The 24,960-nt window shown below is 40.3% G+C and overlaps 2 protein-coding genes across 8 annotated transcripts in view; one reads left to right on the top strand and one right to left on the bottom strand.

The window, feature by feature from the left end:
• PSME3IP1 (proteasome activator subunit 3 interacting protein 1) overlaps nt 1-9,900 on the bottom strand; it is a 45,786-nt gene extending 35,886 nt beyond the window's left edge. For 2 of the 5 annotated variants that reach the window (XM_079908762.1, XM_079908761.1), the window contains exon 1: nt 9,675-9,874. The gene's annotated coding sequence lies outside the window, so the exon portion shown is untranslated. Of the gene's footprint in view, nt 1-9,106; nt 9,168-9,611 lie in introns of those variants that run through there. The other 3 variants (XM_079908765.1, XM_079908763.1, XM_079908764.1) reach the window with 3 other exon arrangements.
• Nucleotides 9,901-10,177: 277 nt separating this feature from the next.
• RSPRY1 (ring finger and SPRY domain containing 1) overlaps nt 10,178-24,960 on the top strand; it is a 46,948-nt gene continuing 32,165 nt past the window's right edge. The window contains exons 1-2 of one of the 3 annotated variants that reach the window (XM_079908749.1): nt 10,178-10,617; nt 24,178-24,679. In XM_079908749.1, the coding sequence (XP_079764875.1) occupies nt 24,333-24,679 (347 nt within the window). In that variant the 5' untranslated portion in view covers nt 10,178-10,617; nt 24,178-24,332. The remainder of the gene's footprint in view (nt 10,618-24,177; nt 24,680-24,960) is intronic. The other 2 variants (XM_079908748.1, XM_079908750.1) reach the window with 2 other exon arrangements.

The following is a 24,960-nucleotide window of genomic DNA, read 5'->3' as shown; positions in this document are numbered from 1 at the left end:
CATGTCCTCTGTACTCTACTAAAATGACTCCTCTTTCATCTCTTCCTGACCTTCCTCCCTGTAAACTCCAAATCTGCCCCACTTAAGATTCTATCCTCCATCCTTCTTTTTTCTCATTCCCACAATGACCTCAACCATTTTACGCACTTTAGGCCCAGAGAAGTTAGGTCACTTGTCTAAGGTGATAAAGGTGGTGAATGGTGGAGCTGAGAATCAAATCCAGGCCTGAGAGCAAAAATTCATACTCTTACCCACTTCACCATACCCCTTCCCAGAAACCAGGGATCCTCCTGGAGAAGAAGGACATGTCAATTTCAGCTTTCTTCCTACATCAAATTCCAGTGCTGAGAATGTTCATGAAACATTTTTCTCTAGTAAAGACGAAAATGGAAACTGAGAAAATAAATCCAAACATGCAGAACAAAAGAATAGTCTCCGCCTAAATCCTACTGTTGAAGTTTAGTTCAACGAAACAATGAGAAAATTTTTAAATTTACTAGAAAGAAAACCAAATCAATTGACAGAAGCTGTTGTTCCCACCTAAAGCCCACAACCTGGACACTTTTGATTTAGCATTACTTAGCATTTGATTTAGCATTACAGACAGAATTGTTCTGTCTCTGTGACCATGCCAAAAATTCCTCAAGTTCTGCATAATGACCTCTTATGGAACAAGAGCCAACATTTTCTTAAATCTCTCTGGCAGAGGAAACATCAACTATGTAGAACTCTAATGGATGGGAGAGACATATTGGGCCCTCAATGTCCCCTCTCTTAGCTGTAGCTCTCCTTTCTCACCCTAAATTGGCTGTCCTCTCACCCTTATTTCCTGGTAAATAATTCAGAGTGCAACAGGTCCTTATAGTCCACCTCAAACAATTCTCCATCTGACAGCAGAACCCACCATCCATACCCAGGAGATTTTCATCCAACCCATACTTTAAAACTGTACTCCCTTCCAGGCAGCTGACTCTCTCTGAGCAGATCTGACTGGTAGGATAGTTCTTCCTTAAACTGAACTGAAATCTGTCTCCCTATAAATTCCACACACAGGTTCAATCCACTGGGACTACACAAAAGGAGCCAAATCCCTTTTTCAACATGACAATGCTGCAGTTGTTTGAAGACAACTCCCATTTTCCTCCTAATTTGTTGCTTTTCTAAGTCAAACATTTCTAGTTCCTTTAATCTTATAAAATAGAGAAAAAAGTGTCTCAAAGCAGTGAACTTAACGAATTGCATATGATTTAAACCTGGTAAATAAATTTTAGGATATGGTAACGCAACTGGTATGCCATTAAATGCATCTCTTCACTCTCGTTACACTTAAAAAATGAAAATATTAATACTGAAAGAACTCTTCTAAAAGGCCAAAATAAAAACCTAGAATCTTACATGCTTCAATCTAAATAAGAATTCAGACTCTTAAGATTATTCTTATAATGTAAAATTAAGGAAGTAAAACCATTTAATTTTCATAGCCTGTTGACTTTTTGGAAAAAGAAGAACCTACGTTCACTTAACTTTAACAAAGATCCCTGAAACTCAAGGGACAGAGCCTTTAGGATACATGTAAACAAGCCTTTAGGATACATGTAAACAAGGGTTTGGATTTGAAATGGAAACTCTAGAAAAATAAGAATCTTCCCAACATTTATCAATTACTTTTGGGAAAAGACAAATTTATGGGATTCCAAGACATTCTTACTCTCCTTTTCATCAATCTTTTTCTCAAAAGTGTTAGAATTCGGGACTTCCCTGGTGGCGCAGTGGTTAAGAATCCGCCTGCCAAGGCAGGGGACACGGGTCCGATCCCTGGTTCCGGAAGATCCCACATGCCATGGAGCAACTAAGTCCGTGTGCCATAACTACTGAGCCCAAATGCCACAACTACTGAAGTCCGCACGCCTAGAGACCGTGCTCTACAACAAGAGAAGCCACTGCAATGAGAAGCCCGCGCACCTCAACGAAGAGTAGCCCCTACTCACCGCAACTAGAGAAAGCCTGCGCACAGCAACAAAGACCCAACGCAGCCAATAAATAAATAAATAAAGAGATTTTTTTAAAAAGTGTTAGAATTCAATTTCTACCCAAAGAGTTTAGCCTGTGCTATTTCCCCATCTTTCATAAATAAGGACAAAATCAAGGATCACCGCTGGCTAATGAAAATGAAAACAAGGCAGAAACACACCAAAAAAAGGAAATTTAAAGACAATGGATTTAGAATTTGACAGAGAAACTCTACTTCTCTCAAAGGGTTGACTTCCTGAGAAAACACTCACACAGTAAAAACTAATCAACACTTGTAAAAAATCTGTTCTTTATTTTGTTTTTTAAATAAATTTATTTAGTTAGTTAGTAGCTTGTGGGCTCCAGAGCACAGGCTCAATAGTTGTGGCGCACAGGCTTAGCTGCTCCGTGGCATGTGGGATCTTCCCAGACCAGGGCTCAAACCGGTGTCCCCTGCATTGGCAGGCAGGTTCTTAACCACTGCGCCACCAGGGAAGTCCAAAACTCTATTCTTTAAAGCTAATATAATCCTGACATTCCCTCATTCCCAAAATAAAACTAGATGGACACACCTAATTATAATAAATTTCTGTGAGTTTAAAAGGGCCAAGACTAAACCATAGACTGCTTTATCCGTCTCTTTCTTCAATTTGCACATCTTCTGTAGGTCCTCATTTCCTGGCACTTCAACTACTGTTGTTCCCTTCTTGCCTTCAATGCCACCAGTGGCCCTCTGGCTAATTAATTTTTATATTAGGAGAGGTTAAAGTACAGAAAATATTCATGAATAAGTGGTCATACTCCTGAGTATTCTGGATAATATTCAGAATATTTCTTCTCCAGAAATATTGTCTTTTCAGAATTCAAAACTTCACTGTCAATAAATATTGCCAAGAAGTCAGCTTAACTTCAAGACACCTTTCACTACAACCTAATCTAATTCAACCAATATATAACAAATACCTTCTGTTGCAGTCTCCTTACAAGAGGTAATGATACAGGTAATGATGAAGACTATAGACTCTGAGATCAAGAGACCTCGGTTCTGCCACTTACAAGTTGTATGATCCTGGACAAGTCACTTAATTCCTCTGAGCCTTAGTTTCCCAATCCACAGATTGCACTCACCAATGGGGATTAAAATAGTACTGCACAACTTATAAAGCTTTTGTGAGGATAACAAGAGAATTCATGTAAAGCATTTAGCACAGTGTTTGGCACCTGCTTAAAAATGCTTTGAAAGGTTTGCCATTACTACAAAGTGCTATGCTAAGCTCTGGTTATGGGAGTGAGAGAAATACTGTCTGCACTCAAGGAGTTCAGGAGAAATAAATCAGTGACATAAACAACCATGATATGTGAAGTGGGAAAGGGACCACAACAGAAATTAGGGAAAATGTACATGTATACATATTTGGTAATTCTATATTTCCCCTTTACTGTGGTTCTCTCTTTTACTGTTTTATTATTAATTCAATTTAAATAAACTCAACATTGTGCTGAATGCTGAACTGTGTCCAGCACTGTGCCAAATTCTATGGGGTGATAAAGAAAATAAACTTTAAGAGTTAGTACTCTTGCACTAGTTAATACCAATAGTGTATGTAATGAATTACCAAAGTGAACAGTACAGGTAGGAGGCAGTAATGAAGGGCACAAATATGGATCAATCAAGTTTCCCAGGCTGAAAACCTGGGCATATATCTAGACTCCTTTTTCCTTTTTCCCTTACATGCCACCAGTCTCTAAGTTCTGTTATTTCTACCTCATAATGATCTCTTTCTAATTCATCCTCTCCTTTAAGAGTCCTTTCCTTTCTAATCTCTTCTTTGCAGGGCCTCATCTTGCATAAACTACTGCAAGAGCATTCCATTAGTCTCCCTGTTTCTCCTCTGGCCCCTATTCCAGCTATTTATTACTCTACTATAGCACTTACCCATTGTGTTTTACCATTTATGACTATTCCAACAGCTCTTTTTACTCACAGTGCTTATTAGCACAGTGTCTGCCATACATGAAATATAAAGACATACTTATTGAATAAACCAACCATGGAGAGGATTTGAAGAATTTGAGCAGGGAGGAATGCTCTCACATGAATATTCTTAGATACTGTCCAATGTAAATTATAGAAAATGGTAGTCATTAAACAAATATTCACCAAAGCGTCTTTGTCCCATAGGGAATTCTATTCAAACACTATACAACTTGTGCAATAGGAAACACAAGACCAAAGATTACATCACGTTACTATATTAGATAACTGACGTCTTCTTTAAGAATAACTCTTGTGGGACTTCCCTGGTGGTGCAGTGGTTAAGAATCTGCCTGCCGATGCAGGGGACATGGGTTTGGGCCCTTATCTGGGAAGATCCCACATGCCACGGAGCAACTAAGTCCATACACCACAACTACTGAGCCTGCACTCTAGAGCCCACGAGCCACAACTACTGAGCCCACGTGCCACAACTACTGAAGCCCGTGTGCCTAGAGCCCGTGCTCCTCAACAAGAGAAGCCACCACAATGAGAAGCCCGTGCACCGCAAGGAAGAGTAGCCCCTGCTCGTTGCAACTACAGAAAGCCCGTGCGCAGCGATGACGACCCAACGCAGCCAAAAATAAATAAATAATTTATTTTTGAAAAAAAAACAACTCTTGCTACTTTCCTTTAATTTCAACTGACTAAAAAAATGCTCTCACACTAAGCAATAAATATTTCCCACACAAAGCATTTTTCTCTGAAGAGTCCAACATTCACTGACTGTTTATTCTGCATTAGAAAGGTGATGAGTACCCACAACTTACCTTCTTCTGGAAGTAGACAGAGAAACCAGAAATTAAAGTGTCTATTTCAAATTCCTACAGCCTATCTAAATTTTCACAAGTCTCTTATTTTCCTCTTTTGTTTGCTAAAATAATTTAAAACAAAACACAAACAAACAAAAGCCCAGGGGTCCGGGGATCTAATTATAAAAATTCATTTAGGGATGAAGAGGATTTACATTGAGAATGCTTATTTTGTCCTTACTGTGTTTAATTTTAGAAAGAATAAATGCTGCCAACTTTCCTTTACCCACATAGCTTTTCTGCATGGCGACTCAAGTTTAATTATCAAATTAAACATTACATTATTTTTAAAAGGATTATTTAAGTTCTTCAAATAGGGAATTCATGGAAAACCAAAACCATGCCAAAATCACTTTGTCCCAACTTAAAAGTTTCAAACTGATGCAAAGAGTTTTCAAATTTGCTTGACAGCCAAAGAAACAAAGTTCTTATATTTCAAGCTGAAGTAAATGTTAAACACTGCACTACTGTATTTGTACTGGAGACTGTAGTATTTAATTTCCAGGTTGGTGGGACAGAATGGACTCATACATACCATGCTATACAAGTTTTAAAAAACAAAACTTACATTGCTGCTCCCAAAATAATTGCCATTGCTGACCTGAAAATTATTCCATTTAGCTCGTGCCATGATACAAATTAATGAGATCTGGTTTCCTATGGAACTGAATTGTGTGATGGCAGACTACCTAAGTGTTTACATCACTAGCCACCATACCCTCCTAATTTCTAACATTAGATACACTGTACGTGTAAAAATACACCAGGGAGGATCAGATTTCTGTGTTACAGTGTTCTAAGGCTTCCCTTTGGGGAGCAAAAACGATAGGCCTATCCACTTTCTTTCTGTCAGTAAATATATTTAAGTACTGCTCTTCCAACATTTTTATCCTGATGTTCAAGTCACACGGGATTTCAAAATGCAGGACAGCAACTAAAAGGAATTTGCCATCTGGCAAACTCAAAAATATTCCAAATAAAGACTGCTTTCTGGCCAGGAGACACTTCTACCAAGCTACAGCAGTTTAGATCAAGCCAACTTTCCCTGTATTATAAAACTTCAGGGACTTCCCTGGTGGCGCAGTGGTTAAGAATCCGCCTGCCAAGGCAGGGGATACGGTTCTATCCCTGGTCTGGGAAGATCCCACATGCCACGGAGCAACTAAGCCCACGTGCCACAACTACTGAAGCCCGCGTGCCTAAAGCCCGTGCTCTGCAACCAGAGAAGCCACAGCAATGAGAAGCCCGCGCACCGCAACCAAGAGTAGCCCCCACTCACGGCAACTAGAGAAAGCCCACAGGCAGCAACGAAGACCCAACTCAGCCAAAAATAAATAAATAAATAAATAAAACTTCAGAGAATGACAACTACTAACAGAGAACACTTTGTCAGCACTTATTATTAGACAAAGTAATCCTTAGTCACTCTTCTAACACTGAGGCTTATTTAACCTACTCCACTAGCAAAGGAGACAAAAGAATCTCAAAATGAGGGTACACCATAAGCAGTGTAATTCATATTTAGAATGTTTACTATAAAGAGCAATTTGAAGTAAACTTCTGGTTGTCTAGGCATCTAAAAAACACATGAAGTTAAAAGTTAAAAAAAAACCTAAATATACATTTATCTTTCCACAGCACAAGAACAAAATATCATATGTGCATTTACCCTGAATTCATCTATATCCACTGGAAGAAAAAAAGAGAGAACTTAAATATTGGTTCCCTTAGCTGATTCTCAGCTCCGCAATTCATGTGTGCCTCTCAGAGTGTAAACACTTCCCTCACTACGTGTGATTCTAGTATTAGTTATATTTTTTTTTACACATTGTGATTCCTAAATGCAAACCAACTACTTCATCTGGGACTCAAAGGAAGAAAAACAGCATCTGTTTCAAAGCCGGAGGAAAATCTGGCCATGCTGGAATTTTGCTGCACTGGTATACCTACATCCAACATGGTGCCTCCCTAAAAGTTTTTCGAGGATAGCTTTGATTACACACTATTTTACGATCTGGGCTAACTCTGGAACCTAACCCGCACTAAATCATACTCCTTCCCACCCCCACCCTCCAGGCTTTATGTATCTCCTAAGGCCAAATTTAAAAAAGAAAAAAAAAGGTTTTACATTACACCAATCATACAAGGCCCACTAACTCCTTCAGCTGTATTTTTGAACTAAATCTTTACAGGGAACCTATTATGTGCAAGGCACAGTGCTAGGTAGTAAACTGGCACTACTTTTTAGCAAGTGAGGAACTTGCACTCAATAAAAGAGAGAAGGTTGGTACATGAGCAATTTAAGGAAGTATAGAATGAGGTTAAATGCTCTCAGAGAATGGAAGTTAGATAAGGAAGACTAGGAAAAAAGCACAGGGGAAGCTTAATTTTGCAGCTATGACACTGCACAGTGAAAAGTGGTGGAAGTTTTACATATATTAAGAAAAATAATCTTTAACTCAAGTTTGCCTGAAATGACATATTTCACACTCTAAAATCAAAATCAAAGGGGGCCTTCATTTCCAGAAATAGTGGGCTAGGTAATTGAGACCAATCCCCTACCTCTATGATTAGTGAAACTGGAAGAATTTTTTAAAATAATTTTTAAACAAATAGAAAAGCTAACAAGATGGTAAAGAACTTGGCCAAAAACCCAAGACAAGGTGAAAACCAGATTAAGTCCAATATTCAAACTGGTTTTCATCCCAAGGATTTCTCTGATCTTGAAAATTGAAAGTTACTGTTTTGGTGCCCTTGCGAAGCAAAATTCAAAAGCAGGGAGCCCACCCAGGGTGTGCAGAGTCTGATAACCAACCACCTCTTTCTCCATCTTAATCTGGTACCCCAAAGAACTACACCATGAAGGTAAAGGTGAACTGGTAAGAAAAAAAGCAAGAATAATGGGTAACAGAAACAGACTCAAAGGAAATTCACATTCCCAAAGGAATTAACACATATAGATTACAAAACAACTATGCTTACCATGTTTAAAGAAATAAAAACCAAGCCTCAAAATTAATAGCAGAGAATAAGAAACTGTAAGACAGTGGCATGGCACATTTGAAAAGAAAAAAAAAATAAAACTTCAGTAACTAAAACATGCAATAACTGAATTTAAGATTGCAACAGATGAGTTTAATAACAGGTTAGAAGTAACCTATGAAAGAATTAATAAAGAAGAAATTATCCAGAATATAGTATAGAAAAATAAAAAGAGTAAGAGGCATAAAGAAGAGAGTGAAAAGGTCTATGTTAAATCAATAAAGAAGGAAGATAAACAACGGGGCAGAAGCAATACATGAATATAAAATGGCTGAGAATTTTACAGAACTAATGAAAGACACCAATCCACAAATTAGTAAGTGTAATAAACACCAAACTGAACAAAAACAAATCCATAGTTGCATACATCATAATGAAAATGCAGAAAACCAAAGACAAGGACAAAATAATCTGTAAAACACATCCTATAGTAAAAAGTGACACAGATCATATTTGAGAATTAAGACAAAGCATGTACAAAAGGTGATCAACAGTGAGCACACTGAAATTGTTTAATTTAGCTGCCACGAAGACATAATTACACACAACTGAGTCTATGGCTAAACCATGCACTTAAATTACTTCATTTACCAGATACGTGGTTTTCAATTTCTGAAGCAGCAGCTTGATTCTAACCAAAACAGCAAGATTCTTAGAAGCTAAACACTGTTAACCAAGTAAATGGTATTGACATAATTCTTCCTTTCTTACAACCACGAAGAATTTCTCACCTGAGGCACCAAGACCTCAGGTGAGAAAGATAATTGGGTAGCCTCTGCTTTCAGACCCTTACAAATTGTTAACCTCGAGCTCTATTTGAAAGACTGTACAAGCTGCCTTTACCCCAGCTCAATTGCTTGTTATCAAAAAGGGGCCTACACACTAATTCCTCTCAAGTGTTTCAAAAGCAGTGCCTTCCAAACCATTTAACGGCGTCCTTGTTAACAAAGCAATAAGGCACACAGCTGAATGAATTATCAACAAATCTTACCCAACAGCTGGTACACAACAGGTCATTGGGAATTCTGACCACCAGACCCGCACTTGGCTTCCTGGGTCCCACCCAACACCCCAGTCCGACTATCTAGGGTGGGGTCCGAGAATATGCATTTTAAAAGGGCCGCAGAAGCTCTTGTTTTCTACTAGTTTAAGAACCAGTGCTCTGAACGCGCACTCCCCTTTTCCCGCCATGCGCACTGACATTCACCTGGGCCAGCAACTCTCAAACAAGACGCTTCAACCCGCGCGGTCTTAGTTTCCTAAGTTTTCTGCAAAATGAGCACACCGGTTTGTTTTCCATTAGAAGAAAATGCACTGAGCACATCTACTGGTACATGGTACATAATAAATGTTTCTCCTCCTGCACTAATTCTGTGACTCAATCATTTCCAACCAGGCACCCCCCACATCTCCCGAGTAGCCTGGAGCCGTTCCAAAACGTTTGGGATAGAGCCCGCTCCTCACCTGGAGCCTGGGTGGCCCCACCTGACAGAAAAGGTAGAGGGGAGCCGACTAGAGGCCCAAAGTCCCAGGACCCCTTGAAAGGGTCGGCATCCTCCTCCACAGGACCTGAAGGCATTCTCGCGGGCTCCCTCGGCTTCCCTCAGGCTGGGCCCCGCAAGCCCCAGTCCCCGGTTACTCAGAACACTGGGCGAGAGAGCGGACTGAGGGCAGACCTGGCCCTAAACCTCCCATCAAACGCAGCCCCTCACCTCCGGAGCGAGGAAGCCGGAGCCCAGGTCTCGCTGCCTGGCCAGGGCCCAGGCCGCACTCACCTACCAGCGTGCAGGAGGCGAGACCCCCTCACCTCGGCGGCGCCCACCCCAAAACGCCACCGCAAGGGCCGCTCGCTCTTCAGGAAAAAGAAACAGAAAGAAAGTAAAAACAGAAAGAAAGAACGAAAAATAGCCTTTGCTTTTATATTTCTTTCGACCCCGCCGAGCTTCCTTTTCCTCACCGCCACAACAGAGCTCCGCCCCCCTTCCGGCAGCGTAACCCAATCCGCACCTCTCCTCCTCCGCAGGAGACAGATGGAAATCCGGTCCTTAGAAAGCTAGCGGGAGAGACTTGATTGGGCCATTCACACGTCAGCAAGGGGATTGGCCAGCTCCCTCCAGGGGGGCGGGCCGAGTGGCGATGTCACGTGACATGTTACCTGAAAGCTGATTGGCTTTCAGGAAGAGGGATTGCCACCGAGGAAGGGGCGTTTCCTAGGGGACTGAGGGAGGGCCTGGGCGGTACGAAGCGGGGGTGGGCCCAGCACGTAATGGCAGCGCCTTGGCCTCGCGTCCATCTTTACCGCTCTCTCGGACCTGTCACAAAGGAGTTGCGCCGTCGCCGCCGCCGCCTCCTCCCTCGGGTGGGCCCGGGAGCTGGAGAAAGTCAGTGCCGCAGCCCAGTCACGCTGCTCCGGGAAGCCCCTGGGGACGCGGAGCGGGGGGAATCCCAGGGCTGGAGACGTCCGTGAGGGAGGGGAACAGCCGCCCGAGTCTGCGGCGGAGAGACCGGACTGGGGCCGGGGGAGGTTCCGAGAAGGGGCCTGGGAGGGGGTGGCGTTGGGCAGAGCCCAGGAAACAGCCCAGAGGTCCTCCAGCGAGGCCCGTGCTGAAGACGCTCGGAGAGGTTTCTGGAAGAGGGTGTTCCCCCTTTAGGGGGTTCTTGACCGAGGAGGTTGTTGGGGATCGCCTTTCTGAGGAGGCCGCGGCTAAAGGGGCCCAGGTGAGAAGCAGGTAGCTCCTGGGAGGCTGCTGATATTTAGGAGTGCTCCTCAGGGGTACCCAGGGTGGAGGAGGTAGGTGGGAGGACGCTTGGGGAGGGTTTCCTTTTGTGGAGTTTGAGGTTTAGGTGGCACGAGTGGGAGGTAGACCATAGCCGGGGAAGCTTAGACGTGCCTTAGGGTCAAGAGACGCCTCAGAGAGAGAGGCTAGGAGTTGGGAGCCAGAGCTAGCGGGTTCTACCTCGGAGGCCCCATGTGACAAATGGGTAAGGGCCTGGAGAGAGGGGATTTGCTGCGCGATTCCGGGAAGAGAAGACCCCCATCCATAGGAAAGCCTGGGTGGGGAATAGTGAGAGGGAAGCGGGAATGGCAAGCGTTTTCCTCTCAAACACAGGATTCAGCCGCTTCTGGGTATAGTGCAGGTGGAGTGGGGGAAGTCTGTCCCACCAACACGCCCTGCGTGACTCTAGATCAGGCTTTTGTTCTACCTGCTACCTCAGTTTCCCTGTCTTTGGGGGGCGGAGGTAGAGGCAGAAATAGTCCACTGAGACTCTGGCGTTCTATCCTGTATAGCTGTCTGAATGAGGTTGCTCCCCCTGGAGTGTTGTACTTTGAACTTCTAAAGGTTAGAAGTGTCTATTTAACTGACTGAATAGAATCCCTTGGTTGTCCAGGCCCCTTACCTACCATCTCCTCCTCCTTAACCTCCTTGGGTCTCTTCTGTAAAATAACACAGTGTGTGAAAGTACTTTACAGACTACAAGCTGTGTGGAAGTAAAGTATTGTGATTCTACCATCGAAGGGGTTGCTGTTGAGAAATGAAAGTGAAGGCACTTTCTAAACTGTAAAGCAGTATGTAGGTGTAAGGGATTAGCATTTAATACACTTGTTGATCACCTATGGAGTGCTGGAAGTCATATTGTACCGAAAGCTTCAAGGTTTACAGCTTTGTAGGTCATATAATTTTAAACCCATGATTTCAACCCCTGCTTAGATGGGGGTAGAGGGATTTCCAGTTTTGCTCCCAGAGTTTTAATTTACTTTAAACTTCTGATGGTACTGGCAGAAGATAGCCCTATGATATAATCTTTTCCTTCGGGAGTTTTTTTTTCTGACAGCTGAAATTTTCTTGTAGGTAATTTGATCTCAATATTGTAAACTACCTCCCCTTTCCCCATATATATGTATTTGTGGCCTTTGGATGTCTACAGGTAGTGAATATCATGTTTCCTCCCTCAGTTGTGATTTTATAAATGAGACCTCCTCTTTTTTCCATGAATACTATGCCTTCCTGTAGTAGCCCCAAACTATAGATTATGAGGCGCATTAGCTGTTGCTTTTATATTTCTCTTCCACAGTGGTTTTTTCTACTTTTCACCATATATAGTTTGCATTTCCTGGGGTGACATCTTGCCTTGTAGCTCCCTCTGTGAGGGTATACGTACTGTGCCCATGTCTGACATTTTCCTAATTTTTGTTTAGTTGCATTTGTTAGAGCTGGTTTAACAAATATTTAGTAATTTGTGATTTTTGAAGTTTTTTTTTTAAAAACAAAAAGCCGACTTGAACTTCCTGTTTTTCTAATCTTATGTTCCATGAGTCTTTTTTGAAAAAATCACTGTGGTGATTTTGTGAGCTTTCTGGTTCCCAGGGTACATGTCGTCCAGATCTACTGCTTAAGGTCTGTGTCCTGCTTTTGCTGTTTTCATTATTTCTGTGCTCCATGATTATTTTTACGTTATTGACTGTAGGAAGTGTTCCAGCATACTCTATGTGGACTTTTTCTGCTTTGTCAGCAAAATAACTTTCCAGTTAGTAAATTGGCCAAGAATCAAGAGAAAATAAAAACTTAGCATTTTATGTAGTAGTATGTTATTCTGTAGTGAATAGGGGAAAACAACAACTTTGAAGTATGTTTTGGCAAGAGTATAATAAAAAAAAAATCATTGTGTGTTCCTAAAGTGAATTTATTACAGTCTGTTTCAACTCATGAGCTTAATTCAGTCTATCAGGAATTGCCTATGCTTTTCCTAATAATGAAGTAATTTGTTATAATGAAATGAGAAGTCATTTTGAATTCTTTAAAATACAACTCTCTTGGACAATCTAGTACCCATATAGTTTGAAAATTATTAGGAATTCTTGAGATGGTAATCACTATCACGCTACTGTTTTTTTAAATTAATATATTTTTTTTGGCTGTTGTTGGGTTTTCGTTGCTGCGTGCAGTCTTTTCTCTCTTAATTGCGGCAAGCAGGGGCTACTCTTTGTTGCAGGGTGTGGGCTTCTCATTGAGGTGGCTTCTCTTGCTGTGGAGCACAGGCTCTAGGCACGCGGGCTTCAGTAGTTGTGGCACACGGGCTCTAGAGCACAGGCTCAGTAGTTGTGGCACGCAGGCTTAGTTGCTCCGCGGCATGTGGGATCTTCCCGGACCAGGGATCGAACCTGTGTCCCCTGCATCCGCAGGTGGATTCTTAACCACTGCACCACCAGGGAAGTCTCACTATTACGCTACTTTAAATTGGAAATTTTCTGGTTTGTGGTGGGATTCTTGTAAAGTAGAATGTGACCGTCACAGGGTTGCAAAAGTAAGTGAAAAGTCATTAGGCATCACAGACAGGAACCACGGTAGAACAACGGTAATCTATTTCAAAAGAGTTATGGCCGGGGAAGGGTGGGTAGTAAAGTATCTATTTAGCTTCTCTTCAAATATTTGGGCATTTTTCAAGGCATTTACCATTGAATTTGGATAGTTTTTTCCTGGTATGCAAGTTAGAAAATTAAAGAACAGAACAGTTATGAAGTAATAAATGCCATAACTTGGGCCACCAGCTTAGGAGGAGACTTTCACAACTTTTAGGAATGCAAAAAAGTGAATATGTGCCCTTTGGTTTATCTGTTCAATAAGTTGGCTTTTGATATAGTTTTCTTGCCAACCTTTATGATTAGAAAAAGGTACATATTTGTTATATTTTACTCTCAGTGTCCATTCCAAAAGGGAATGCTTGCTGGTTCAGTATGTAAAAGCATGTTTAACTGTAGATAACTATGATATATACAAGGCTAAATGAGATAAAGTTATCTAATAAATAGTGATAAGCTCTTAGAGAATATTCCCCTTTCTCCCTCCCTAAGCTTTTGAAAACTAAGAATGCACTTGAGACAGCAAAGGATTGATGCACTCCTTAAGTTTGTTAAGGAATGAACCCTGTATGTAGCTTTCTTATTGCTTGAAATTATAGTTTCCAAGCATAATTTCATGTATGTATATATACATCAAGTAGAAGGTTTTGAAATACCTTACTTGGCAGGTTTATTATTACCTCAGCTAATGTTTCAGTGTTAGTCTTTTTTTCTTACCCCTTCTACCTCCTGAAGAATTAAGTTTCCTCATCTGTGCTCCTTTAATGCAATGATTCTCAAAGTATGGCTCCTACCTGGCCCCTCTCCTTTTTTTCAATTCTTATTGCTTCATAGTTGTTCATACCTACCTATGCCTAAAGGCTACTTATTAATAACCTGCCAAGTAAATTATTGAGGATTACTAAAACATAATATTCATAAACTAAAACTGGCACAACATTTGAGTTTGCTGTTACCTCTAATACCTTTTTCTTCCAGGAAGTACTGTCATGGGAAACTTGGCACCAATGCAAAGCTTCTTACATGTCATATGCAGAATGGGGATTCCTACAATATTCAGGAAGGGATGATGCTTATTTGGGATACATCATCAGTATTGTCTCAAATTGATCTCGGTTTTTCATCGTGTTTCCTCTTTATTTTTCATTAGAGTTACTGTTAGCTTCATCTTTAGCAATTTAATTTATGGACTTTCAGTTAACCTTTCACTGTGTGGTCAGGGATATTTGTACCAACAATATTTTGGCTTATTTAAGACATGAATGTGTTGCAGTGCAAATATAAATCCTTCATTCCTCTTTTGCTAATGCTGATTTATACAGTCACCTAAAAACTTGCTCCTGTGGAGATGCTTGAATGTTACTAAGTTCCTTTTCCACAGGAAGAATGGGGGAGCGAGAGGCCTCCTCCTAGTGAACCTGACACTATATGCATGGGCTTCTGTGGCAGGTGCTATATTATGGGTTGGGCACTCTGTGTTGTCTGTCCTTCATCCCTTTAAGAAGAGCACGAGGGACCTTTTTTCATCTTTGCTCTGTGCCTGGCATATAAGCATTAGATTCATATTTATTGAGTGATGTTGTCTCAGCTTCTCAAAGAGATAAATTTTTTTTACAGATTTTTTTAACATTTTTATTGGAGTATAATTGCTTTACAACGGTGTGTTAGTTTCTGCTTTATAACAGACTGAATCAGTTATACATATACATATATCCCCTTTACAGATTTTAGAATAAACTCACTTAAAATGCTTATTGAATACCTGTTAGGTTCTGGTAGGTATACAGTTGAGAGTGCAATTGAGTGTTTTCAGACACCACTTTAAGTGGATCTCATTAAGGAAAATGTTGCTATTCATACTGTTTACACATTTTGTTTGCTTTTCTTAATAGCAAAGAGTTTCCTATAACAGAAAAGTCCTTTTCCTTCAGATTTGTTAATCATGTATGTGTTTGAATGACACATCTATATTATTTCCTGTTGTTTGGTCTCCTGGAGGTGAAAATCCCAAACAGCATGGAGTATTACATTTGTTTTTCTCCTCTGTGTGGTAGCCATCATTAGCACTTACCTCAGTTCTTTCTTAGCATTTCCTTTTTGGGTCCAAGGCAAATTTTTCAAACTTTGAGACCAGACAGGGATTATTCATTTCTCTCTTTTTTTTTTTTCCCTCTCTTTTTTACTGTTATTTGCTTCTGGAAATCCCTTACTCTGTCCTAGCCATAAATACTCCTCTAACAGTTCAACCAGAAAAATTATCTACTTTTACCTCAAAGATGTACTTTCTTAAACCAACCTCAGTGCATAAGAGAAATATCAGAATCATTCAGTGCTTTTCCCAGACAACTTGAAGGTTACAATGCAGAGGATAAGAATACTCTATGTGACTTAAACCTCAAGTGCCCAGTGCCACTGCAGACAGTTTTGGACACCTGGACGACATGTAAAAATATCTTATCAGAGCTGCCTTTCCTTTTGGGGGAAAAGTGAAGTTCCAACCAAATATTTCACAATCTTTCACTTCCCTTTCCCCTGAATATCAGATACCTTAGAGTCTAGAGACAAAAAATGCTCTTGTTAAAATGTCTTTAGGTGGTTTCTGTTTCAACTGGCAAGTGTACTCTTGATATACAATACACCGTTCTTATCTACTTTGCTACCAAAGAATCTTGTTGCCCTCCAAGTTTTCCCCATTTAAATACAAGAAAATTGTGGTCATTGGGGCGTCCTGCAGGATATTTTAAAAGCAAATATATTTCTGGGTGAGTTTCCCTATCTTGATAGGGTTTGAGTTATACAGGTATACGCACTAGACAAAGTTCAGCACATACATGCTTAAGACCTGTACATTTCATTACATATAAATGTAACCTCAAAACATATTGAAGTCCAGTTAGTGATATGCATACTGAATTTTTTAGGGGGAAGTATACTGATGCCTTTGAAATGCATCAAAAAAAATAGGTGGATTGATGATGGATAGAGATGTGTAGAGATGTGATAAAGCAAGTATAGTAAAATGTAAATGGTAGAATCTAGGTGCTGGGTATATAGGTGTTCACTGTAAAATTCACCTTTGCTATATGTTTGAAATTTTTCATAATAAAATGTCCGAGGGGCATAGTGAACACTAGAAGCTATCACTTGTAATGCATTCACTGTCTTAGGGGAAAAATCCAAAACATTTTCTAAGGAGAGAAAATCATTAATATTTCCAGTGTATTATATATTGTTATTGTTCATGCTATACAATTTAGCCTTTGAGTGGTGGATTGGAAAAAAGTCCTGCATCCACTGTTTTGGAACAATGAGGTAAAGATGACAGCAATAGTAATTTTATGCCCGAAGTTTGGTTTTTCTTCCTATGGTCATTCATTTAACCAGCCTCTCCTGTCTTGGCAGCACAATCCTGAAGTCTTATTTTCAGAGAAAAGAAAGTATTCTTAAAGTCACTGAGCTGTATTATGGTTGAATGCAAGCAAATATTTGAAGAGATGAATCATTGATTCCTGGACCATTTGTTAGAGAGGGTTAGGCCATTTGGCAGATGTCTCTGTGGTGAGCTGTTTATGATGGTAGAGGTCTGTGTTTTTTGAACCAGACCTCACTCCTTTAACACTAAACTTACTGAGAGCCCAAGTTTGTTTTTTCCCCCTCTCAGAGCGGCTTTAAAACATATAAAATGTAAAATTAATAAATCATAAATGATATAGAAATGGAAAGAATAGTCTTTACTTTCTTTTTTCAAAGGGGGAGGATAAAAATAAATATTACTACACTTCAGAGAAGTAGATTTGCAAAGCAAAGGTTTGTAATTATGCCCTTTTAGCAAAATAGTCATGAACAGTGTAATGATTTAAAAAGCATTACCATTTAGATGGTAAGAAAAGTATTTCTTTTTTTTAAATAAATTTATTTATTTTTATTTATTTATTATTTTTGGCTGTGTTGGGTCTTCGTTGCTGCCTGCAGGCTTTCTCTAGTTGCGGCGAGCAGGTGCTACTCTTCGTTGCGGGGCGCGGCTTCTCGTTGAGGAGCACAGGCTCTAGGCGCCCAGGCTTCAGTAGTTGTGGCTCGCGGGCTCTAGAACGCAGGCTCAGTAGTTGTGGCGCACGAGCTTACTTACTCTGTAGCATGTGGGATCTTCGTGGACCAGGGCTCGAACCCTTGTCCCCTGCATTGGCAGGTGGATTCTTAACCACTGTGCCACCTGGGAAGCCCAAGAAAAATATTTCTACTAAGCAATGGCATCCAGTGGTATCACTATCATGAAATCAGTTGATGATTGCCACAGCTGCAAATCTGATAATTGTATATATTTAAATTACGTGACTAGCTTTTTTTTTTTTGGTTTCAAAACTGACTTGACCATCTAATGCTAAGTAGTCTTCAAACTTAAGGTGAAGTATATAGGTATTACAAATGTGTTGCCTTTACATAATCTCTAGTCTTACTCATTTTCCATTCCATTCAGTCTGTCAACCCTTGGATAACATTACCCATAAGCAGGGTACTGTCTAGGTCCAGTATGATGCTTCATAGGATGGATGTGGTGGGAAATACAGGGAGCTGTTTCATTGTGTTAGTATGTACTGTACATGATCACTAATGGATGTAACTGTTTCCTAATGGTTATTTTGGCTAACCTCACCAAAAGACTATGTTCAAAGATAGTCTCAGTTCATTTTTCTGGAAAAGGAGATTAACTTTTTAGACCCCAGAAGAATCACCCTTTAGTGTTTCAATTTGTCCCTTCGTTCAGTCAGGAAGTCCTGCCTACGGTGCCAGTTTCTGTGTTGGGTTCTATAGCACAGTGATTTCCAGACCTAGCCACCATCAGAATCACCTGGGGAGCTTTTAAGGAAACACTTGCTTGGGCCACATCCTAGAAATTCAGATGCTGGCTATTTGGAGTAGAACGAGGAATTTGGATTTTAAGAAGTACCTAAGTGACTCTAATGCCCATCACCTTTGGAATTATTAAGCTACAATCTTTTCCAAGGTTCTTTGTCTAAAAGTATAGATAAGTAATAATTATTTCAGTACAGGGTAGATGAGTTCTATAAAAGATGAGTTTGTTAGTTATCTTAGTGCTCTTAATTAAGACAGATCTGATTCCAGAGCCCCCACCTCCCAGGTTATCTGGTTACTTCTGATTAGCTACCTGCTCATTTTATAATATATTGCATTTTGGGATCCATTTTACATGTTGGGCACTGTGCCATGTATTTTACATGTACTATTTCATTTAATCCTCATAGAACTACTATGAGGTGTAAGAACTATTACTATCTCCATGTTTTTTGTTTTGTTTTTTTAATTAATTTATTTATTTATTTTTGCCTGTGTTGGGTCTTCGTTACTGTGTGCGGGCTTTCTCTAGTTGTGGTGAGCAGGGGCTGCTCTTCATTGTGGTGCGTGGGCTTCGCATTGCAGTGCTTGTTGCAGAGCTCAGGCTCTAGGTGCACAGGCTTTAGTAGTTGTGGCGCACAGGCTTAGTTGCTCCGCGGCATGTGGGATCTTCATGGACCAGGGCTCGAACCCATGTCCCCTGCGTTGGCAGGCGGATTCTTAACCACTGCGTCACCAGGGAAGCCCTCCATGTTTTAAAGTGTGTCAGTAGTCAGGATAATTAGAATGCATATTTGGAAATATTGCAGGGCTGAGACCTGTGCCCAAACTGTGTGACTGCAAAGCCAGTGCCCTTGTACTGTAGGTGGCCTCTGGCATCCTGTACAAGATCTGTACATTGAATGTTCCTGTCTTAAAACAATGGTCTTTGGAAAGTGGGCCACATAATGCTTTTTGGAATGAGATAAAATGAAGCTGTCTAAAGTGTAATTGTTTAGCTTCACTACCCAGTCTTTTGCCTAAGGTATTCACAATTTAGTCTCTGAGAAGTGTCATAAGTGACAGCCATTTCCAGATGAAAAGCTATACATTTTTTAGTGCTGAATAAATCTGAAAGATCATACACTTTGTTCACTTATTTGTCCTGCTTTTGGCTGTAACCCTCAGAAAAAAATTAAAGATAACAGCTCTTATTTTTTCCTTGTATGTTTCATAGTCTTTGCTTTGAAATGCCTCCTGGCTTCTCCCCCCAATTAACTTATTTATACCTGGTCTTTACAGATAGTCCTTACAAAAGAGTCTTTGGTTTTAAAATATTGAAAATACTTGTATTTTTTTACTCCATTTCCTTCTCTGACAAATTTTGTAGTTGACATCATTTTCTAGGTCATTTAAGGAAAATGACTCTTTTGGAAAAAATTGACCTGAACTATACTTGAGTTCAATTTGGAAATAGAAAAAAAACAAAAACAAAACAAAACAAACTCCCACTACATTTAATTCTCCTCACCTCCAAATTAGTCAGATTTTTAGAAATACCTGTATTATTGGATATCTTCCATTTGCTTTGAAATATACTAAATGGAAATCTGCATGGATTTAATTATTCTACATTCAGTTTAAATAAGCCTTAGCAAAAATATTTGGATAGAATAAAGTTTAAGAATTTGATGAGGACACGGGGAGGGGGGAAGGGTAAGCTGGGACGAAGTGAGAGAGTGGCGTGGACATATATACACTACCAAGTGTAAAACAGATAGCTAGTGGGAAGCAGCTGCATAGCACAGGGAGATCAGCTCGGTGCTTTGTGACCAACTAGAGGGGTGGGATAGGGATGGGTGGGAGGGACACGCAAGAGGGAGGAGATACGGGGATATATATACACATATAGCTGATTCACTTTGTTATACAGCAGAAACTAACATACCATTGTAAAGCAATTATACTCCAATAAAGATGTTTAAAAAAAAAAGAATTTGAGATCCAACAAACTTCCTTCCTTCCTTCCTTTCTTTCTTTCTTATGCATTTATTTTTTAATTAAAAAATTTCATCCATTTGGAATTTTCAAATATGGCTTGTGATACAAATCTCATTCCCCTTACATGGATAGTTAGTTGTATCCTAACAGATCATGTATATATCATGACTCACACTTTTCCACTGGTTTTTCAATGTCTGTAAACTTATTTTTAACCCACTGTTTTCCTCACAATCACTCCCAACATTGTTTCTTGTTAATTATTCTAAATAGCTCTACAAGTGTTAGCATTAAACTGTAACTTTATAGGATGCCCTGTTCTCTCCCCTTCAGGGCTTTGTTTTCTGAGACTTGACCTCACCTTGACATCCTCAAATCATTGCCGATATTTTTACTACCTGATTTGTCTCCCTTCCTCAGGTATGCCTTCTCCAATTTAATGTGTCATGTTGGATTGAATCTACTGTTTGCATGTCATGTCCATCCCAACTTCCATACTGATTGCATGGAAAGGTTCTGGAGCTTTAGAGAAGCCAGTGGAATTCCCTCCTGCTCTGATAACATTGAGAGCACCTCCCCAGAAGATAGAGCGTTCATTCCCAAGTAGAGTTCCCTTGTATCAAATCTTGGACCACTACATTCTGCCATCCGCAAAGTATTAGCTGGCTTAGCCACAGACGTTTATAGACTATTGGTTAAGAAACTATGTTAATCCAGAGTATGGATTTCTGTACAGCCTTAAACGGAATGAGGTTGTTTTATATATACTGGTATAGAAAGATGTTAAGGGGGGAAAAGCAAATCATAGAAAATATGGTGATGTTCTAATTAATTTTTTTAAAGCCAGTTCGTAAGTACATAATAATAGGTGTGGAAACAGATTCATGAAGCTTTTAGCAGGGGTTACCTCCAGGAAGGGAATGGGCTATGAAGAAAGCCTTTCAGAAAAGAGCAAAAGACCTTTGCAGCATTTAGGTCTATAAAACGAACATGTATTCACTTTTTATGTTTTTTGGTTTTGTTTACTTGTTTGGGCCGCATTTCGGCATGTGGGGTCTTAGTTCGCTGACCAGAGATTGAACCTGTGCCCCCTGCAGTGGAAGCACAGTCTTAGCCACTGGACCACCAGCGAATTCCCTCTCACTTTTTATTTTTTAAAAATCACCAAATGTAAAATAGCTAGTGGGAAGCAGCTGCATAGCACAGGGAGATCAGCTAAGTGCTTTGTAACCACCTAGAGGTGGGATAGGGAGGGTGGGAGGGAGACGCAAGAGGGAGGAGATAGGGGGATATATGTATATGTATAGCTGATTCACTTTGTTATAAAGCAGAAACTAACACCATTGTAAAGCAATTATACTCCAATAAAGATGTTAAAAAAAAATCAATGGATGTTGTAAAGCAACTATACTCCAATAAAAATTAATTTTAAAAAATCAATGGATGAAAAAATTTTAATCTAATAATTTAAGATTTCAAGGAAGTGACATTAGCTAAGCTACTGCCCAGTGGCAGGCCTGCCAGAAACCTTGGATTCTTACCTCCTGTCATCCAAATTGTTCTAGCAGTGCCTCCTCTGTGAACTTTCTTGTGAGAAGGGCCAACGCATCACTTTTTTTTTTTAACCTAATGTTTGCTGTCTGAGATTTTACCACTTTTTTTTTTAAATTTTATTTGGTTGTGCTGGGTCTTAGTTGCAGCTCTCAGGCTCCTTAGTTGTGGCATGCGAACTCTTAGTTGCAGCATGCATGTGCGATCTAGTTCCCTGACCAGAGATTGAACCCGAGCCCCTTGCATTGGGAGCACGGAGTCTTATCCACTGTACCACCAGGGAAGTTCCAAAGCATCACTTCTTAAATGTTGCTTTCTGGTCTTTCTCAGAAACCAGCATAATTTATAAGATCAACAGAAATTTATACCAAGGACCCTTTAAAAGAGTTATTTCTGATTTCTGTCTCCTTTTAAGCATTGAAATCTCTTGGTTATCTACCCTCTGGAGGGAATTATATACCCTGGCCCCTGCAGTGATGGGAATGGTATGGTATTACTTCCACTCCTTGCTGTTTTAGAATGTGTTCTCTTTCATTTATTTATTTATTTTTAATTTATTTTTGGCTGTGCCACACGGCTTGCAGGATCTCAGTCCCCCAACCAGGGACTGAACCCGGACCAGGGATTGAACCTGGGCCACAGCAGTGAAAGCGCCGAATCCTAACCACTAGACCACCAGGGAATTTCCACTGTGTTCTCTTTTAAAAGGTTATTTTCAGCTGAATCCCTGCATCATATTCCTACCTATACTTCAGTCACATCCTTTAAAGTACAACCTCCAAATTTTGAACACAGCCTGACTATGTTGGGAGAACCAGGAACATCTGTCATATTGCTTGGCTCAGCCATTGCTGTCTTGGTAGTCTGGAGGGAGATAATGTCTATCCATTGCCTCTCCTCTCTCCTCTTCTTCCCTCCCTCCCTTACCCTGTCCCTCCCCCTCTCTACATATTAGATTAGATTAAATATTATATATATATTTTTTCCCTTCCATTTTTCCCCTATGAGCAGTAATTAGACTGGGCAAATATTTAAAAGAATTTACTACAAATCTGTCCAAAATAACAGAAATAAGTTTTCTCTTGTTTCTAATCCCACTAAATTATTTTATTTATATCTATTTCTGAGCCAGTGCTCAAGATATGAGGATGTAATTATAAATAGCCAAATGTTGAGTAGAGACTACCAGTCTCTAATCCTTATGTGTCTGTTTGTGTCCTTATGGGTCCTAGTCTTCAGGTCTCAGCATGATTTTTTACTTTTTGCTACCAGCCCCACGTTAGTCTCCTGCTTCCGAATCTTTACTTCTTTTTACATGTAACCAGATTTCCTCAGCTTAATGAAGAGCTGGCTCTATCATTAGGCTTTTTTTTTTTTTTATGATAAACATGCTGTGTGGGATGAGAATGGCCATCCATAAATTCCTGGAGGGTGGGGACTGTATCTTGTTCATCTTTATTCTCCCAGTGCCAGCCTGGTGCCCGATATGAGGTGCTCAGACAAAGATCATTGGTGCATCCCTGTTCTTAACTTTGTAGCAGTTGTGTGCAACAAACTTATCATTGTGAAAATGTAACCTTGTGATATATATTTACCTTCCCCAAAACAGAGTCTTGCTTACATAACAGAAAAACTTTGTAACTACTTATATGATTTCTGTAAATTCTCAAGAGTGTCTCCAAATGGGAAATCTATGCAGTTTGGGCAATTTAAACAGAACACTCTGGGCTTCCCTGGTGGCGCAGTGGTTGAGAGTCCGCCTGCCGATGCAGGGGACACGGGCTTGTGCCCCGGTCCGGGAAGATCCCACGTGCCACGGAGCGGCTGGGCCCGTGAGCCTTGGCTGCTAAGCCTGCGTGTCCGGAGCCTGTGCTCCGCAACGGGAGAGACCACAACAGTGAGAGTCCCGTGTACCGCAAAAAAAAAAAAAAAACAGAACACTCTGTCCTTTTATTATTCTTGTTATAAAGTGGGTGCTATCACCTTGGTATCATAACTTTTTTCTGTCCTTTTTTTAAACTTTATTTTATATTGGAGTATAGCAGATCAACAACATTGTTACAGTTTCAGGTGTACAGCAAAGTGACTCAGCCATACATATACATGTAGCCATCCTTCCCCATATAGACAAACATCTGTAATTAGATATTTTTATTTGAAACATATTAAAATTTCTCATACACTTAAATTAAGAAAGGAGACATTTTTTTTAATCCACAAAAGGAGCCCTTAAAACAGTTGAACACATTCTTCTCTTGTATTTCTGTATCGATAGAGATTTTTTTTTTTTAATCTATGGTAACTCCTGTGGTTTACAAGGATATAGTTTAGCAATCATCTTTATACTATAATGATAGAAAGGAACCACTGGTTGTTAATTCTTATATAAAGACACCTCTTTGCGTCAGAAACCTATAAAAAAACCAAAGATGATTCTTCACTGTAATCCTAATATCTATAATATCAAACTAGGAAAGTTTGAGTAATTGAGTAGGCGAGAATCTTTTATTCATTTTCCTTTTCATTTTTTCTTTTAGAACTGCCACTGGATGACCAGGATTCCTTGTAATTGATAATGTTGGAGATCAACTCTGCAACTTTCTTCAGCATTCAGTTGTTAAAAACAAATAGGATGCAGGTTCCTCAAATCCAGATTATGACAGCAGTACTTGGAAAACTGAAAACTATCTAAATGATTATCTTTGGTTGGGCTGTGTTCTTAGCGAGCAGAAGCCTTGGCCAGGGTCTGCTGTTGACTCTTGAAGAGCACATAGCCCGCTTCCTGGGGACTAGAGGTGCCACTGCTACCATGGGTAATTCCTGTATCTGCCGAGACGACAGTGGAGCAGAAGACAGCGTTGACACCCAGCAGCAGCAGGCCGACAGTGCAGTACCCACTGCTGACATGAGGAGCCAACCCCGGGACCCTGTTCGGCCACCAAGGAGGGGCCGAGGACCTCACGAGCCAAGGAGAAAGAAACAAAATGTAGACGGACTAGTGCTGGACACACTGGCAGTCATACGGACTCTTGTAGATAAGTAAGTATCTGGCTCACGGTCACCTCCTATCTAATGAAAAGCCTTCTGCCAGGAACCATAACTTTTGGACTTCTTCCGTTCATTAGGATATATTCACCAAGCCTTGTTGCTCATAGGGCAAGGGGAGAATATTTTATTTCTCCTCTGATGGCAGAGTAAATTATAAGGTTTGATGTTTTTACTTGCTAACATGTACATCTGTTGGGAAATGTGTAAACATTTCTGTAGCAGAAAACACTATTTAAAGCTATGATCTTTATTAGGGAACGTAGTCAGTATGG

The sequence above is a fragment of the Stenella coeruleoalba genome, assembly GCF_951394435.1.
Source record: "Stenella coeruleoalba genome assembly, chromosome: 20".
In the NCBI taxonomy this organism is placed as follows: domain Eukaryota; kingdom Metazoa; phylum Chordata; class Mammalia; order Artiodactyla; family Delphinidae; genus Stenella; species Stenella coeruleoalba.
Note: the sequence above shows the minus strand (reverse complement) of the source record. Positions and strands in the feature narration are given on the sequence as shown.